The 19,486-nt window shown below is 45.4% G+C and overlaps 1 protein-coding gene and 1 long non-coding RNA gene across 2 annotated transcripts in view; one reads left to right on the forward strand and one right to left on the reverse strand.

Annotated features, from left to right (window-relative positions):
- On the reverse strand, nt 1–16,008 carry PDIA6 (protein disulfide isomerase family A member 6). The gene is made up of 13 exons (XM_419952.8): nt 15,928–16,008; nt 13,504–13,645; nt 12,296–12,353; nt 11,469–11,595; nt 10,885–10,991; nt 9,228–9,361; nt 8,703–8,817; nt 7,918–8,058; nt 3,559–3,643; nt 3,397–3,469; nt 2,234–2,392; nt 1,264–1,360; nt 1–490 (listed from the first exon to the last, which is right to left on the reverse strand). The coding sequence occupies exons 1-13, from the start codon at nt 15,959–15,961 to the stop codon at nt 419–421; spliced, it is 1,344 nt and encodes a 447-aa protein (XP_419952.2). The 5' UTR covers nt 15,962–16,008; the 3' UTR covers nt 1–418.
- Nucleotides 15,403–19,486, forward strand: part of LOC107051690 — a 19,821-nt gene continuing 15,737 nt past the window's right edge. Inside the window, exon 1 of the long non-coding RNA XR_001463418.3 lies at nt 15,403–15,632. This is a non-coding gene — a long non-coding RNA (uncharacterized LOC107051690). The remainder of the gene's footprint in view (nt 15,633–19,486) is intronic.

The raw sequence follows: 19,486 nt of genomic DNA on the forward strand, positions 1-19,486 counted from the left end.
TCAAAAATACTCTGTTTTATTTAATCGAAACAGAAGCTGACCAGGTTCCACCTCCACAGAAAAGAAAAAAAAAAACACATTTAAAATTGGTTACACTAAGAGCCTTCTGTAACACCCAAGCAGCACACTGCCAACAAAATCAAACCCAAGATGTTTCAAAGAAAAAAAAATAAAATCGATGTTGTCCTCAAAATATTTGTTACACAGAATACAATCAAGTTTACTGGTTATGACAATTCATAGAATTTCTGCAATGTTTTCTTGAGTTGCGTACAGTTCACTGCTGCAGTGCATCAAATAGCACAGTGTGTCACGTGCTATTTCTCCATAAAAAGGCCACTGGAATATCCATCTGAACGTGAACCAGGTTGCAAACTGCTGCGCAAACTCTCCCAAGAAAAGAAGTTTCCTGAAGATCTCACAGCTCGTCTTTATCCCAGATATCATCCAGGTCCACATCGCTGAGATCAATATCATCTTCAACCGGAAGCTGTGAGAAAGCAACAGTTTTGAGCAAATGTTCGTCAGTAAACAGCATTGGAGCATCACTGACTTGGATAGATCCTTCATAGGAAAAGCAAAGTTCCCTCCTGTCATTTCTGGCTCATAAGAACTGACAGCACTTGGAGCATGGGACAACCCACGGGAGTTTAGACTGGATGAAGGATGTTTGCTACTTACTCATTAAATATACCCCATATAAAGTTAATTGCAAACAGGCAAGATAACAGAGCTAGTACCATATTCATAGAATCATAGAATGGCCTGGGTTGAAAAGGACCACAATGATCATCAAGTTTCAACCCCCCTGCTATGTGCAGGGTCGCCATATTTTCATTCCAGCTGAAGCAGACCAAAGGACTGTGATACCTGACTTTTACAGCAGTGCTGAACTTTAAGCAAGAACGTACTCAGATCACTGTGTGGGCTTAACTTATAAACTCAGTCAAATCAGCATAATCGCAAAATTTCCACAACTTTTGGGCCTTACATCTTCCCTACTCAGCATGGGTCAATAACGCATTATTTCAGCCTCAAGGGACTGAACTTTCCTACTACATTCTAACAGGCAGGAGTGCCTGTCCGTAACATCAGACAATGAACCTGGTGTCTATCTTCCTGCTAACTAATTCCTGCCACTGGACCATCAGGATGACTTGCTACAGTTTCCCCCACTCGCCACACTTCCAGTTCTTAGTTACCATCCCTTTGCTTCTGAACTTTGCAGAACATCAGCACTCGTAGAGACAGAGCACTTCTTACCTCACCATCTTTGCCATCCCAAGGTTCAACTGCATGAATTTTAGGGAAAGCTCCACCTCCTACTGGTGCTGTAGAACCACGACCAACAGACAGTTCCCTGAGAGGAGAGAAATTAAACAATTTTCTCCAGTTTCCACCCACCTGAAACAGGGCTTGCCTCAGATTAAAGGAGGGCACCTGACTATCTTTCTTCAGAAATAAAGAGATCCCAGATCTGAATTATCTTGAAGTAGCTTTTCAATTTGCAAAGCAGAAAATGATAAACAGCCTTTAAAGCAGCACTGACCATTTACAATTAAGATTCCAAAGATGGAGAGAGGTAAACAATTTTAGCTACGCTGTTTTGTATTTCAGCAGTGCCCTCTGTAATACTCATGGACAAATGCAGGCCCTTAAAGAGATGCACAATATACTGTTAATACAACTCAAAGAAGAGAATAGATCACTCCAGTTTTGGGAGTGATCTATTTTATGCAACTCTAACTTTGAAAAGCTGGAGATAATGTTTCTTCTAAGCAGACCCTAAGCCCCTGCTGTCTCCAAGGGGCCCAGGATAACCAGCTCTTGCTTGGAAGCATCCCATCCTGCACCTGCTGCTTATGCTTGCTGAAGAAACAAACAGCAGCTAACATTACAAACTGAAGTGCTAATCCTTTTGCATTCTCTCAGGGGCAAATAAGACACAGAACAGAACCATACAAGTGACCTGTAGTAGAACAGCACTGATTACCAAATCCTAAGAACTCCTTCAGTTACTACACAGAGGTTTTCAAGATCCAAGTTTACTTCTTGGTTTTCAAAGTACTTTCAAAAGTCTTAGCAAAACCACAATCAAATTCTAAAGGGCCAACTTCCTGACTGTATCTATTCACTACAAAAAGGTACTGCTTAACAGTCGTAGTTCTATTGAAACCATTCCCTTTCTCCATCCTTATTTTGAGCCACAGCCTCAGTTTGAAGGATTTCTTACCTGAGAAACTCATTAATCCCTTGCTCACTGAATGATCCCTTCAGGAGGGCAAATTTCATCTTCCGGGCATTAATGGCTGCCATTGCTGGATACCCAAAGCCTCCTATTCCCAAAGAGCTCTCAAGATCTGACTGAGCACCAGCTTCGGTCCACAGCCACCTTAGGGAAAGAGAAAAACGTAAGAAATGGATATGAGGAAAGGCATTACAGTCATTTTAGTCACACACATCTTGCAGCCCTGTAGTCAGCACTGCACTCTGAGCTGCCCTCAACAGTGCCAACTTTTCATGTCAGCAGGCAATAGCAGGGCCCCAGTTTTGAACCACGTAGAAGAAAGTCCCTCCTGAGCAGCACCTCCAGGCCATCCCCACTGTCACAGCTGCTTTTCAGGTGAATCACAACAACCACGCAAGGTGTTCTAAGGAAAGAACTATGCTACCAACCTGAACAAATTTCTGCACCTCTAGCCTACATTAAGCTAGGTTTATGACCAAGTAGTGACCAAGTCCCACTGTAGAGGATTTCTGGACAAACACTACAAGACCAACATTTCACCCAGTACTGTTTTCTCACTGGTCAGGTCTCAGTTTCTCTAATGCCTAGCAAGTCCACAAGGATCTTTTGGAACCAGCCAACTTTCACATTTCTTCCCCACGCCTTCATGCTGTTTTGCCCTTTCTCAGCAGTCAGCATCTGAACAATTCTCACTTTCCAGAGAAACCAACATGCATTCTAGAGGAAGAGGTGGAACCTGCTGGTTTGCTCCCTTAGGAGCATGAGATTTGTTAATAAGCTGCTATTTTTATTTTTTGAGAATGCAACAGTCACACTGGCAGCATTACTCACCAGCAAAAGATTCAGAGAGTCTAAAATATCACCCTAAAATACTGTAGCATTCACATCAAGAGTACCTGATCACATTAATGCTTAGATATAGCTTGCGCATGGGCAGAATTTGAGAGGTGCATTAAGAGATGAGAGAAAAACCCCCAATTTATTGCTGCAAGAACCTCTCAGCCCAGTCAGTGAACATCTAAGATAGAGAATCCAGAACAAGGAATAACTCTGTCTGCAGGTATATCACTGCCATACAAGATTCTCTCCCATCACCTCTAAAGATGTGCACATCTTATCCAAGAATACCAGGCCACTATGCCACTTACCCCCACATTTTCTTTTTGTATTTCTCAGCCATTTTTAGCATGACATCCAGGTAAGAATTCCTCCCCGAGGCTCCTGTTTGTCAGACAATTAAACAAGTTAAACACACCACAGGCTTAAAAAGGGACAAATTCCAAGAGGAGACCGCTTGCTTGTATGTCTACCTGTGTCAAGAATATGAGGCAGGACAGAAATGATGCAGAGCTGATGAGCATCACAGGTAGTCTTCAGAACATCTTCATTAATTATCTAAAAGAAAGACAAAGAAAAATCAGTGGGAGAAAAAAAAAGACCTCTGTTATCCTGCTGTGACTGCACTTCCCCCCAACAGCTCATCAGCTCCATCCGATGAGGTAATAAGCACCTGAAGCAATACAAACCTTAAAGGCACTGCCTACTTCACTCACCCCTCAAGGTAAGACTAACTACAAAGAATTCATTAAACCTGTTAAGAGCTGCAGCAACAGGAAAACAAGCAGTACCACATAAGGCTTACAGAGAACACAGCAAGATGTCGTTCCTGCTCAAGGTAGTTGTCCGTGGACCAGGGCTGTTCCAACAAACCACTGGTCTAACTACTAATCACTGCAAGCAGCACACCCAGACCTATGCATGTGCCTGTAGTTCTTTCATGCTGTTGCTAGCATAAGGAGAGCCAGCAGAGTGCAGCATTTGCTGAAGACAAGAAAATGTAATTGCTATTTGACGGAGCAATCCCAATTTTATCTCATCTATTACCTTAAAGAGGGAATCAATCCATTTACTTAGACCAGTGGTGGACAAACTCTGTGCACCACTCATTGAGCAGCCTCAAATATATTTACACAAATTGTGTCTATCTGCTATTAATCTACCAATACCTATGTATTTTATAAAGTACGTACAAAATAGAGGCTAAAAAACAATGAGGTGAAGATACTCAACTCATTAAACTATCATTTTATCAATAATAAAGATGTTTTTTCTTCCCACAGTTCAGTGGGTTGTCTTGCACACCCATGAGGATGCACGTACTCCGCTTTGTAGATAACTGACTCGGTTCACCATTGTTGAGGGATGGCTCCACAGCCGAGGGGGTCATGGGTCTCTTGAACAGTTGCATGAGCAGAACAGGCCTAACAATTGGCAGGAGATACAAATGGAAAAGTACTAGCTCGTTATAATGGCTGTGAGCTCGGGTGCTATGTGCACAACCCAGGCTATGAGACCTTGAAGCTGTCAAAGCAGGAAGACAAACTGAGGCTTCAGTTAAGATAAGGGGGGAGCTCGCCTGGGAAGAGATTAAGACAGTGGAATGGGATGAAAACATGCATGACCAATAGTATTGTTAGGCAGGGGGCTTTTCACAATGCTCCAACCAATTACAAGCTGACGCACATTCACCACCATCTATATATGTGTGTAAGTAACGAATAATAAATGGAGATTCTGATACACTCATATTGGGTCATGTCACCACTCCCCACGCGGCTCAGCCAGCAAACAGACTAGATTCCGGTTTTGAACCCTTGGGGGTCCGCAACATCTGGCGCCCAAACAGGGACCCGAGAAACTGGGATTGAAGGTCAGGATGTTTGTGTAGCGCGATTCGGACCAAAAAGCACCAACGTTGTGGCAGCGAGTTGGGGGGCAGCATTGCTTAGACCATCCGAGAGGGGTCTGCTCGGGATCCGGAGGGCTCTATTTGGCACTGCGTGTGGCGGTGAAACGTGGAATGCACAATATGGAGCACAGCAATGGAACGTACGAGCTGCAGTGCACCATGGAGAGAGAAGTAACCCTAACTCTTTTACAATGCTTCTTAGAGAAGCGAGGGGTAGAATCAGACATCGTTAAACAGGTGCCGGGGTTGACAGCCTATGGTGAGGCGGATGGAATGTTTGTTCATTCCGAAGAGTTTTTTGAGGAGGAGGTGTGGTGCAAATTTGGGGACATCCTTTGGCATAAGGTGATAGACGAGGATAAGGATGCAAAGAAATTGATGAAAGCATGGAGGGAGGTGATAAATTGCATAAAGAAACTTAAGGTGGAGAAACAGGTAGCAGCTACAGCGTCACAACACCTGGCAGGGCTACCTGAGGACGCTGGACAGATAAAACCTGCCTGTGATTATGTCCCAATACCTCTGTCCAGCGCATCTATCCCAGTTCAAACTAATGGACTTCAGGAGGTGAGGGAGTCAGTGAATCCCAGTGCCCCCCCCTTAGGTAGTTTGGGAGATGAAAGTGAGGACGAGGCTCCTGACCTGTACCCATCCAACCTGGCAGGGGGTGACGGAAACAGGAGTGAGGATTCTCGGCAAGCTAAGGGTTCTTGCCTTATGAAATGTAGTGAGGACCCCAGTCTCAATAGGCAAGCGGCAGCAAAGGTGACTACGCCCCGACCTGTCCCCAGCCAGCCACACCCTTCTCGACTTGATTGGACCGCCATAGCAAGAGAGGGGATGGAGGCGGGGGATATGTCAATGGTTGAAGCAGTAATGCAGGCATTTCCCGTCCAGTATGAGCAGGAGGGGGAAGGGGGTCTCCGAGGGGGCTATCTGCTGCTTGGGTGGAAGTTGTCACAACTGCAGGCCACAGTCAATGACAGTGGACTGAATGGGGAGCCTACGAAACAGATGTTGAACTATATTTGGGGCAGCAGTGTACTTGCCCCAGAGGACATTAAAGTGATAGCGTGCATGATTATGAGCCAGTCGGAACAACTACTATGGCAATCCCACTGGCAGCGGTTCTGTGAGATTAGCTCCAATACTCGAGCTGAAGGGGACCCTTTGTTTGGCTTAACTGTACAACAATTAATGGGCATGGGGCCGTTTGCTACCCCAGACATGCAGGTTCACCTTGAACCTGATGTCTGCCTTGAGAGTATGCAGACAGCTCGACAGGCATTGGAGATGGTCAAGACATCCACCCCGACCCCATCCTATATGTCTATAAAACAAGGGAGGGAGGAAAGTTTTGCGAGTTTTATAGATAAGAAGACAGAAGCCATAAACAGGGCATACGTCCCAGACTGGTTGAAAGCCGCACTGCTTCATCAGTGTGCGATGGAAAACTGTAACAGCTCTACTAGATCCATCCTGATTACTCTCCCCATTGATGCTACTATCGAAATCATACTAGAGCGCATGAGTAGAGTACTGGCAGGGCTGCAGGCACTTTTAGTGGAAGCGGTACGAGAATTGGGAAGTAAGGTGGCAGAGGCCCAGACCCAGGCTTTTGCTGCTTTAGCATCGTTAGTGGGGGGAGGAGTGCCAAAAGGTGCACGGCCCCAAAGGAGTCAGGGACCAAGTTGTTATCGCTGTGGGAAGGAGAGGCATTGGAGAAGGGATTGTAGGGCAAAAGTTTGGTGTGAAAACTGCAACTCTGCGAACCACAGTATGTTAGTGTGCTGCGCATCAGGAAACTCCGGGACAAGAGTGAAGAACCATCGTGCACAGACAACAATGGCAGCTCTGGTTGTATCCCCCCTGAATGGGACACTGTCGAACCACTCACTGCCAGCAGCAGTCAGCCACGAACCACCACTCCAAACTATGGCCCGCCACAAAGGGGGAGCCTCGGCTTGGACCTGGCAACCGCAACAGATGTAACAGTAATTGACCAAAAACCAGTCCAGGTCCCTTCTATGGCCACAGGACCAATGATAATCGACAGATCACTGGTAGGATGTTTGCTATTGGAATGCTCCTCTACAGGCCTTAATGAAGTGACTGCTCTCCCAGGACTCATCGATGCGGACTTCACGGGGGTTATCCAAATTGTCATCCAGACACTGTTTCCCCCTGTACATATTCCTGCCAGATCGCGAGTTGCTCAGCTTGTACCGCTACCAGCATTAACTCAGAGCCTACAACTAGAATCTGACATGACCAGGGAAAACAAGGGCTTTGGCTCCACAGGAGGCCTAGTTATGCTTACAGTGCCCATGAAACAGCAACCAGTGGTCACCATCACTCTCTACTCCGCCAGTAACCAATAATAAACAGAGATTCTGATGCACTCATATTGGGTCATGTCATCACTCCCCACACAGCTCGGCCAGCCAATGGACTAGATTCCCGTTTCGAACTCTTGGGGGTCCGCAACACACCATTTCAATTCTACTTTCATCAAGCCAGAACTAGAAGTCACCATACTGAAGGCAGAGATTTTTGGGCAACAGGCTGTGTTGGTCTTCACGCCACTTCTACTGCACAGCACAGATGTCAAAATCCTACTCTCTTGTTCTTTACTCAACTTTTTACTCATTTACTAAGAGAGAATTCAGATGTATTGGCACCAGTGCTGTTGGCGCCCTCACTGTACCAATTCTCAACCCTTCATTGAACAGGACATGCACAGTGAGAATAAAGTAACAGAATACTGAGTGATCAGACTTGCTATGCTTGCCTATTTCTGCCAGGAAATGGTGCACAAGCAGCACAACTTGGCTGTTGTATTTACCACCAATATAGTCGTGTAAAAACTACAAAGGATATGATGGAGAAGCAATTAAAAAAAATAATGAAGTAAAGATACCTCCAGGAGCTCAGGTGGTGGTGCGTTATCAGAAAACAGATCCAGAGCACGAGCAATGATATCAGATCTAGTTCTCCCTCCATCATAATCAACAGGGTCTTCTCCTTTCTGGAATATTTTAATTGTGGGAAATCCACGAATCTGCAAGACAAGTTAAAATAATCAGCTAAATAAACCTGAACATTTATGGTGGATGGCATCCACTACTCTGATGTGCCTCACATTAAGAGTAAAGGAAGAGATTCAACAGGTAGGAGAATCTTACAACATGCTACAAGGGAACTTCAACAATTTTGTTGCTTCTGCAACAATTCAAAACAGTGTTAATGCACTGAAACAATGTTTCAAGTTTTAGAACTGACAGCAGCAAAGACTTCAGACTCAGTTCACAGTGACTGAACACTGCACCACCTACTGCTTAGGCACTGGTTTCCCAAAACGCAACGTGCTTAGTGCTCCTGATAACAGTTAATATTGGCAGAGCAACTCCTGACACAAGGTTCAGAGCTACATACACATCTGAAGAATGATCTCTTGCTTCGGGTGATAAAGTTATTCAAGACATCATGATGATGAACAGTTTTACTCAGCAGCAGCATTCAGACTTACTCCTTTCCTCTCACCATTTTTATGTTGCTACTGATATTCAAGAATTAATTGCATACAAACCCTATGTGCCATTTAATATAACACAAGTAGTGTCAGGCTAAGATCAGTAAGATTGAAGGAAAATCTGTCTTACCAGGAACAGGAAAGAAAATGCCATCACTGCAAAGCACACTCACCCCGTATCGGTTTGCCAGCATCTGATTGACTGTTGCATCTACTGCAGCCAGCTTGACTTTTCCCTTGGTTTGTTCCTTCACCTCAGTGGCAGCAGCTGCCCATTCTGGCTCCAGACTAAAACACAAGATGATTGGTGTTCTGAGGGAGCTCAGAGTTACAGCAGAAGTATATCACATTCCAACACTACACAGCATGCTCTACTCAGGGGGGAAAAGAAAGAGTCTGCAGAGTATAGCAGCTAGCTAAATTACTCCAATGAACGTCCTGGATCTAAAGGAGTGAAAAGGTTAATCCACTTCTGAATCTTATTTCCATTAGTAACAAGCAATTTTACTGCCAAGGAGTGCAGCCAAAGCAAAAAACAAGGTACCCTAAGCAGGAGAAGCTCACACATTTCTGGTTAAACACCTTGCACTGAAAAAAACAAACAACTTCTGACATAACCAAAGCCCCATTCAGGGGATTAAGGGTACTGCACACAAACAACAATAACAAAGCAACAAAAGACAAAGGAACTCGGTTACTTTTTGCAGTGCCCACACCATGGGGCATAAAACTCCACCATCCACACATCATCACTATTTATGACATTCTTATCGAAGCTGTCATCAGTCAGTTCAATCACGTCCTTCTTATCTCCGCCTCCGCTCTCTCGGCTCTGTAAGAAACAAACAGACCCTCACGTATGAGGCAACCAAAACAGATTTCCCACATGATCTATTCCGTGTCATGTTGTACCAAATGGTCTTTATTTGAATATACAAAACAGGGAGAGTTAGGTCATACAACTTTCCCATTTTAGAACTGACAACGAATGTATGCAGCCTATTCCCACAGCACTTTCAAAACAACAGCAAGTGAACCTTTTCTCATAAACAGCATTCAGATTAAACTATGGGGAAGACGCAGGAACACTTCCCCAGTTCTTCATGCTCAGATCAGTCTGAGAACAAAGTACTCTCTACTTCCCATCACACCCACCTCTGTGCCCTGCTTTCGATACAGAACATGCCAGTGGGATATAAACCACATGGCACAGTCTAACAAGGGCTTCTATTCTTGCCAACCTGAGAACATGGATGCAAGAAGCTTGCTCCACGATTTTGAAACAGTAATATGAGTCAGAAGCTTTTCAGTATATCTTCAGGGAGAAATGTAGCAAAGCAGCTAGAGCAGAATACTACCAAATTTAAAGAAAACCTAACAAACCCATCCCAATGCCAAGCAGGCTGCAAGCTCTTTTATCTCTGGGAAGGTCATGGAGCACTAGCACAACACTGCTTCTACATCTTCCCCACCTGGACAGTAGGACTGAGTGCACACCCTCAGCAAATTTCACCCAGTAAATGTCTGATGCACCAGATGGACGTGCTGCCACCCAGAGCTACCTCAGTCAGATGGAGAAACAGATCACCTCAAAGTTCAACACAGTGAGAGGTAAAGCAGTGCATCTGGAGATGAATAACTACATGCACAGGGTCCTGGCAGAGAACAAGTTGAGCCACTGAGTACTTGAGCCACTGAGGCACTCCTGTGGCAAAGAAGCCAGCAACCTCCTGTGTAGCATTAGGCAGGAGTTACCAGAAGGTTGGGGCAGGTAATCTTTCTTTCTGCTCAGCATTGGTGGCAAACATATGCAGTGCTGGGTCCAGTTCTGGGCTCCCCAGTGTAACAGAGGCATACACACACTGGAGTAGGTGCAGCCAGGGGGCAAAGCTGATTAAGGGCTTCGTGCATTTGACATATGAGGAGAGGTTGAGAGAGCTGAGATTGCTAAGCCTGCAAGAAAGAAGGCTCAGTGAGAATCCTTATTGTGTATATAAATTCCTGGGTGTAAGGGAGTAAAGAAAAGCCATACTCTTCTCTACAACGTCCATGACTGAACAAAAAATAAGGGTCTAAGTTGAAATACAAGAATTCAATTTAAGCATCTAAGAAAATGTTCCTACTATAAGGGTGGCCAAACACCAGAAAAGGTTGTCCAAAGACTTCAGTCTCTGTAGTCCCTATGTCCTTGACATAGCCCAAAGCAAATGCTCTAACTGACACTCCACTGAGCAGAAGGCTGGACTAGATAAAATTAGGAAGTCCCTTCCAACTCAGAGAACAGGGAGCACAAGCCTGTGTCCTGCACAGAACAGCCTCCAGCTAAAAAACACAACAACACATTTCCTCCAATACCTGTCTCCCGGAACTGTATCCTCCACTTCTGCCACTGAGACGGTCTTTCACCAGGGACCGAAGAGCACTTAGAGCAGCATCGACAATGGCTTCGCTTGTCCTGCCACCTGCAAAGCAGCAAAAATGAATCATTAAAGCACCACATTGCTTCTTGGGCAGGCCACTGAGTTAATCACAAGTGTAAGGAACAAATTCCCTCCCTTGGGATCCTTCAGGAAAAGCAGGACTGGGCTGAGAGCGATAGAGCACTAGCAGTGGGACACTGACTTAAAACAAAAGCAACAAGATTCATTTTCTGCTTTTCATCCATGCACTTTATCTGATGGGGAGATGACTGTGGCAAGCTCCCAGTAAACAGCAGGAAATGAGTTACCTTCAGGGACTGCTTACCAACCTCCATCAGCTAAGAAGTGGTGATAAGACACGTACAGCTGGCCAAACAAATCTCACCCCCCTGTCTCTCTCGATTACCATACCACCAGACATGGAAGAAATGCCACACAAGCCAGCACTAACAGCTAGCATCATTACTATATTCAGGGATGCCAACAGGCATGCAGCACAGGAAAGAGTATCACACTTACCCTGATAATCTTCAGCTTTGTTTTTGTTGGCTCCAAATATCTTGATAGTTGGAAAACCTCTGACTCCATACTGTCCACCCAAAGACTGATGCTTATCTGCATCTACTGCACCTACTTTCACTACACCCTATGGAAATAAGAACTAAAATTGAGACAAACCTTCTACAGTGACGTAACACATCTTATATACTATGCATGGTGGGAACATAAGTTATTAGTAAGGCAAGAAAACAGCCACCAAATGAAAGGTGCAGTTCCCCAAAAAGCACTGAACTAGAGAACACCTCATTCTCATTTCTTTCTTCAACCTAAAAGCTTTATATAGTTTTCTCCCCAGAAGGAAATACCTATTTTACATTCCCCTTTTTTGGGAAAGAGCTCAGCAAATCACTGCATGATCACGTTTTCTACAATAAAAGCAGCACTCATCACCAATAGCTTACAAAGTTGTGCTCAAATACTCAGTTCGTGCTGTTCCTGTACTTCAGAAGGAGGGGACAAGACGGTGAGAAGAAAACAGAAACATGCTATTTTGGGGATGGCTGGATTCTACAGTCTTGTGGTGCTGTCAAAAGCAGACTTGGATAACAGCAATGGAAACTTACTGGGACAAAACGGACTTGCTTCCTCTACTTTTTTTTTTTAATATGTTTTTAAATGGTCTTTTAACCACCTGAGATAGGCAGCTTCTGCAGCAGAAAAAGTATAATTAAACTGATAGAATTTGGGGGATTTTCCAGTCTGCTTTCATGTTTCCAAGCCAAATGACAAACAGCTAGACTTTATTCCACTGCCACAAAAGCACGCTTGTGAGAAGTCAAACTTACTTTTAATGCTGTTGCAGCTTTCTTCCACTCAGGGGTTAGTCTTTGACAATGACCACACCTTTTGAAAGAAAAAAAAAGAAACAGCAACAGATAACAGTAACATTCATTCAGATCTGCATAAGTATCTCACCAAGTACAAGGCCTTGCTGGGTTTGAAATTACAGAACACCTGCACACTGCAAACCACAGGAGTTCTACCCATGAAAAGGGGAAGAGACTATGCTACATCATATCATCCCTCAGCCACCTGAAGAGAAATGTCAGCGTATTTTATATAGATACGTATACACACACACCTCTCACAAGCCTTCCTAACAAATGTAGAAGTGAGCACCAAAATCCTGATTTGCACAGTCCCTTCTGTTGCTAAAATGCTAAAAGATAAAATGGCTCTGTGATGAGGACTGAAAAGTTGATTCTAGAGATAACTCCTTAAGTAGCACGAGTTTTTGGCACACCACCTCCCACAGACATCTCCAGAAGACCCACAGACTGACTGGAAACCAGCATACAATCATGGCACAGTAAGTCTGCAGGGAAAGAGAAGCTGGCCATTTACTGAAACTGCACTTGATTCCCATTGTTTAGCCTGGAAAGCTGCAACAGCACAAGAATAGGTAGTCGATAAGTCTTCTCCTAAACCACCCAGTTCAGACACTGTCAGCCTGGTGTAATGAAAGGCCCTTCATCAGGATGTGGAAGCTTTGGGCAGAGGATTTGTGCAAAGATGGAATATGCATGATCAGACTTTACAGGCAGGATGAAGAGACTCTCCTCTGAATACAAGCTGCATGGGAGAAAAGGGCAGTAAATTTAGATCCACAAAGGCAGTATTTATAAATGGTATGTGTGCATTCAGCTCCGTGCTTTTACGTCTGACTGAAGTTAAGAAAGAACTGAAGAGCCTTCCAAATTACCTATTGCACTTGATAAGTCATTTTCAATTTTCATTTCAGTTGAAAAACTGAAGCAGTAAAATGGCATATAAGGCTTTGCTGTTACAGCATTTGCCAACTTCCCCTTTTTTCCTCTGATGAGGGTATTTGAAAAAGGAGTCTCAACTACAGCTATTTTCTAGTCATGATGCCACCAAGCTGACACGTGCATACCGTCAGTGACTGAATGAAACCCTGGACTGATTAGCAACAGATTCTTATGTTTGCTCTTATCTTACAGGAGCACCATGTATTCACAACTGTAATGCTCACCATGGGGCGTAGAACTCCACGAGCCACAGGCTCTCACTCTGAATGACCTCCTTGTTGAAGTTGGTTGGTGTTAGCTCTATCACATCATCACTGGCCGAATATAAACCGTTAACTGCCAGGAATAACGTGCAGCTCACTGTGCCTAGAAGAAAAGATCAAAACAATCAGCATTCCTGGAAACCATTTCCAGCTCTCCTGTTCATGTGGCTAAATCACCTCCCTCCTCTAGCAAGTCTTCACATCAGCAGAAAAAAAATGGAAAAGGATTCCAGCTTGACCATGCAAAACAGAAGACAACATATATGCTACTCACTCACCACTTACACCATGATTCCATTGGATCACATAGCACATTCTCTGTGCCTACAGCTAGCTGGTCCTCTGCTAAGCTGAGGATCTCCAGAGAACATTCTGTCAAAGCTGCAACTCTAACTACAGCTGGCACCACAGATTTCCATGTGGATCCCCAAGATCAGCTACAATTTTTTTCTCTTCAGTTCACTCTCATGGAACCTCCAAAACCATCCATCCATCTCTCCAGCACAGCATACTCTCAGTGCACTGCACTGCCACACACACCTTTCAAAGCATCACATAATGCAGGATCCCAACCAGTGTCAGCACAGCTATAGTAGTTTTAGGACCAACACCTGATGCATTAATAGTGTAACTACCTTCATTCTTTCTGAGGATGCTAATCCAGCATTGATTTGTCTATCTAGCAACAGACTGGACAGCAGATGCTAAATCTCTCTAGTTAACAACTCAAACACCCTTAGAGCTCTAACAACAGAACTCCCACTGAAAAGGCACAAGGATTTAGCTACCTGTTAAAATGGATTTCATACTTCTGGTCACTTCTAGATCTTATTACTAGTTGAGACTTTCCACATACAATCTCATAGCCCTTTCTTCTACCTTGTGAGAATTAAGAGATGACTTGATAACAAGTATCTTCGTAACAAAAGTCATACAACAGAAGACTTTTTTAATCACTGAAGGCTCAGGGAAGTAAAAGCTCAGGCACTGCAGTCAGAACTAGGCAAAAATAATTGGCTTTTCTGCAAGTGGCTATAATTTGCATAGCAAGCTGCACATTCACTTCCTTTAAGACTGAATATGAGAGAAAGATACAGCTCAGTGATGCAAAAATTCTACAGCACATAGTACACAGACTGTGCAACATCACCTATGCATCAGCAGCCCTGCTCAGCAAGTCAAGTTTCATTATACATATCCTGCAGATGAGGGAAGCAGAAAGTAACATATTTTGGGTGCTCAGACAGAGGTCAGGGCTGAACTGCTACGCTGCAAACCAGTACCTCATCCACTGCATAACACCCTCTTACCAGCACCTCTCAGCCCCTTCTTTTGTGATCCTCACTGGTTTCCACCATCAGACTTCCACATTAGGTTGAGTCTGTCCCTTCAGTATCCCCACAGTGCAGACCAACCCACTTTCAGGGCTCAATCTCCACTGAGAAACCCTTCCCAAGATGGAAAGAGATGACTGAATTGGAACGACCATGTTTTGTCATCGCCCAAGAGATCTGTGGCAAACACATTCAGCGAGTGAACAGAGTTCACTCAGCTATTTCAGTCACTTCAAAAAGAAAAGTTCTAGCTCACAAAGATCTGCCAAAGAGAACCCAGAGAAGAAAGCATAGGGTGAAATTCACCTAGGCGAGTACTGGTGTGCTTTGGGTTTTATTCTAACTCTCACACGTGCAACGTGCAAGGCTTAATTCATCCGCAGCAAATAACAAGATCGTTTTTCCACAAGCATTTAAACCAGGAAAACGCACGTCTGGGACTGCCTGAAATCCACAGTGGGTGGAACCAGCCAGATCAGCAGATACCCAAAGCAGTTTTCTCACGTAACCAAACCAGGCAGCCAGCAGTGCCATTAGCCCCGCTCCACGGCTCCGCGCCACCAGCAGCTCCCAGAGAAGAGCCGCGTTACGCCCGGAGGGCCGGCAAGGAAAGCTGCCGCCGTGGGACGACGGCTTCGTGACTCCCCACATCGGACCACCCCCCGCACGGCTCCGCCTCGCCCCGCGGCCCTTTGTCTGCCGTTAATTCACCCCTGGTCGCCCTCACCGCACCGCTCCCCAGCTCGGGGCGATCAGGTACGTGGAAAAAAAACCCACAAACCCTGATTACTGGAAACTAGAGGAGCTTTTTCAATAGGAGTAATAGGTCCCGCTTGCGGGGGCCGCTGCCACCCCCTCCTCCCCGCCGGGCCCCACGGGCAGACGTTCGCGCTTCCTCCGCAGGCACAGCGGTCACGGCTCGGCTCTAGGCGCGGCCTGCCACCCCCTCACGCTCTTAAGCCCCCGCGGAGCACCTCCGTTCCCGGCCACCGCACCGCGGCTCGCACCCCGGCCCCACCACCCCCTCAGATGCCCTCAGCACGGCCCTTACCCCACCACAGGCCGCCCGTTCCGCGCACCCCCATGACTACAACCACTCTCCACCGCCGCCGCCGCTCCACACAGCCCTCCCGACCCCGGCCCCGCCCCCTCGTTCCCCGCCGTGGCCGCCGCCCATTGGTGGATGCAGCGCAGGCGCACTGGGATGAACCAATGGGGAGCGGCCGCGTGAGGGTCGCTGGGCGGAGGGGAGAGGCTCTGTGGGGCGGCGGGCGGGAAGGGGTGGGTTGGGGGTGTTGCGCGCCGTCTGTTGCGTTCCACCAGTACTGTTTGGAAAAGTAGCTATAAAATCATGGAATCACAGAATCGTGAATGTTGAAAAAAGCCACCAAGGTCATCTAGACCAGCCCTCAACCCATCACTAGCACGCCCACTAACCTTGTCCCTGTGTATGACTCTGGGACCCTACTGACCCTACTGAGTGAGGCAGAGTCCTCACAGCAAGAAATTATTCAATGATAGGCTTTACAGCACGTAATTATTGCCAGAGAAAATTAGTGACTCGTTTTGGCCTGGCTTACGAAAGGAACTGCATGGAGATGGTACACTTCATTTTCCACCTGTGCTGTGCAGCAGTAATTTGGATGGCGGTGCTTGGTTGACGATGACCTCTAAGATCATCTAGTTTCAACCCCCCTGTTGTGGGCAGGGTTGCCAACCACCAGAACAATAAAACATTCTGGTTTTATAGATAACGATGAAAACACGACAAGGATGTGGGGTATTTGGTGAATGAGCTGCATGCAGATGCAGTGCATTAAGGAATTTGATGAGTTTGCCTGAGGATCTGCATGAGGATGGGTGAAGATGGACCACTCTCCAGCCCCTGAAGGAAATCCCCGAGAGAGATTTTGAAACTGTTTCCTCTCAATCGCAGCATGATCATCTGCTGAGATACCACTGGCAAGAATGCTCATGTGATTGGTGGGTACATGAAAAAGGGAATATTGGAAAAGTACTTTGTATGTACTGTTTAAAAGTAGATGGAGGCCAAGGGAGGTTATCCTCCTCCTCTCCTCTGCCCTGATGAGGCCACATCTGGAATACTCAATCCCATTCTGGGCAGACAGCGAACTGCTGGAGAGAGCCCAGCAGAGGGACAGATGAGATGATGAGAGCCTGGAGCATCTCCTGGATGAGGAAAGGCTGAGAGACCTGGGGATGTTCAGCCTGGGGAAGACTCAGGGGGATCTTCTCAGTGTTTACAGATATCTAAAGGATGGGAATCAGTGGATGAAGTCAGGCTCTTTTCAGCAGTGTGCAGCAACAGAACAATGAGCAGTGGTTACAAACTGGAACACAGGAATTTCCACACAATCATGAGGAAGAGCTTTACTGTGAGAGTGACAGAGCACTGGGGCAGGCTGCCCAGAGGAGTGGTGGAAGTGCTGCAGTATCTGAGGCACGGACTTAGATGTGAACGATCCAAAATGTTTATTACAGGTTCTAACATCCCACATATACGTTCATAAGTTTTCTCTTTTAACTTTCCCACCTGCCTTTATATGTCAACAAAACATTCCACAAACACTCCTTAAGTCAGGAGTCATTCCAAGCCATCCACTCTTCCTCCAATCAGGGTCATCATCAACATGGCCATCATGCAGCTTACTTGACTTTGTTTTTTCGTCTTCTGGAGGTGTCCTTCATTCTCAGCCTTGCTTTCTCATACCGTTTATCTTGCTCCACAGCTTCTGCCCTGAATAGTCTTTCTTGTTTCCCCACAAGTTGCCTTCTTTGGGGATGTTCAAGACTCACCTGTTCCCTTTCTTGTGAAGCCTGCTTTAGCAGGGTTTTGGACTCAATTTCCAGAGGCCTCTTCTAGTCTCTATGATTCTAAAATGATTTCAGTCTCTTCCAGGTATTAGTATTCTAGTATTAGTATTCTAGAAGGGGGATGAAATTAAAAGCCCTGTGATTCTGAGCCCTGAAGAACTTCTATAGGTGTGCGTGTAAAATCATGACGTTTTTCTAATCTAATGTCTTCACTAGTGTTATTGTGCTGCGATCTGACCACACTTGGTTATAGGAGAGAACCTGAACACTGCTGTCATGGAAAGGCAGGTTTTATTAACAGTTCTGCCTTTCTATCTTATTTTGATTTATGCACAATCCCATCTTGAAATCAGTGGAGCAAGAGCCTGCATCGTACAAGCCTGGCTGCTATGCATCCATGAATTCCATTAATTTGTCATTTCCCTGTTTTGCCTAGCCCTCTTGTAGCCAAGCCAATACCACACAGATTGCTTAGTGTAGATCCTTTTCACAGAGCTTTACAAGCTATTCCCCTGTTACATGCAAGGATGTTTTGTTTCTCCTCCTTGAAGTGTCCCCATAATGTTTGTTCATACCAGATAGCAAGAGGAATAAAGATAAGAATATGAGGAATATTCTTGTATTTCACGAACCTTGCCAGGTTCCTACACTGACGAATACACAAGGGGAGCATAGTGTACAGGGGGGCTTAATAAATTTTGACTGCCTCCTTACTTTAAATCTAAGAACTTCTAATCTAAAGGAAACCTTAAAGCCAGAAAAGGGAGGGTAAAGGAAAAGAATAAGGATTGCTCCCTGGAACAACGGCTTTGCTTGCATCAGAGGTGGGACAGGTGCCACTAGGCCTCAGCAGGAACAGCGGATGGAGATTGAGACAAGCTGCTGTCTACTCAATGAGGCTTATTTTCTGTTTAGGATGAATCTGAGATGAAGATTTGGAAGCTTAAATAAAGCCTTTTGCAGTCTAATTTGATATACATGACCATAATTAACCATACTTGAAGGAAAGGAAGGCACATAGGCAGAAAACATGCTGAGAGGCCTTCACTAACTGGCAAGTGTAGCCCTAAAAATCTTTCAGGCTCATGTGACTGCTGTTCAAGGGTGCCATAGGGCAAAAATGACATATTCAATACCTTTTACTAATTGCCATTACTGTCAACTACCGTAATTAACATCTAAGAATATGTTTCTCTACTTTTTCTTCTCAGTTCCAGGGATTAGATCCTTAGGACACTCAGCTCACTCTGCAAGCTGGCCCAATGCAGGCCTGTTCTCCTCACCCAGGAGCAAGATGGAGCCAGCATAACTGCTGGAGTCCAGTCCTCTTTCCAATTTTGGAACAAGCACCAAACCCTGCACATGTGGTAATAAAAGCCTGACACGAACATCCTGCTGCTCCCAGCTCTCCTACCTGCCCATCCTTTTGGCCTGGGATCCCTGAAGGAGGCAATGACCCCACACAACCCACTCTGAGGCCTCACTCCTAGCTCAAACTCTGGTTAGTTTCACTGAGTTCACATCAAGAGCAGAGCTGTGAGCTGTATGGGTTGGGCCAGCATGTCACAGATGCTTTCCTGAGCTTAGTTACCAGACGTCAACATTATCCCAGAATAAATATTATTTTAGCCATGTCCTCCAAACAGGACTCATCACGCCCTTTCTCTGTATTGTAACCTATTTGGGATTAGCCTGTTACACAGCCATTTTATAACCACTTCTGGGCTCTGAAAATGACATTGTAAAACCTGATAGTTTGAAAGCACCCGGCCTGA

This window comes from Gallus gallus, chromosome 3 (genome assembly GCF_016699485.2).
Source record: "Gallus gallus isolate bGalGal1 chromosome 3, bGalGal1.mat.broiler.GRCg7b, whole genome shotgun sequence".
NCBI lineage: Eukaryota > Metazoa > Chordata > Aves > Galliformes > Phasianidae > Gallus > Gallus gallus.

What these genes read in the sequence shown, in the direction of transcription:
- PDIA6 (XM_419952.8), bottom strand. Translation starts at nt 15,961, where the DNA reads ATGGGGGTGCGCGGAACGGGCGGCCTGTGGTGGG. An exon ending in GATACAGTTCCGGGAGACAG is followed by an intron (nt 9,362 to 10,884) that starts GTATTGGAGGAA and finishes TGTTTCTTACAG; the next exon opens with AGCCGAGAGAGCGGAGGCGG. An exon ending in CACCACCTGAGCTCCTGGAG is followed by an intron (nt 3,644 to 7,917) that starts GTATCTTTACTT and finishes TCTTTCTTTTAG; the next exon opens with ATAATTAATGAAGATGTTCT.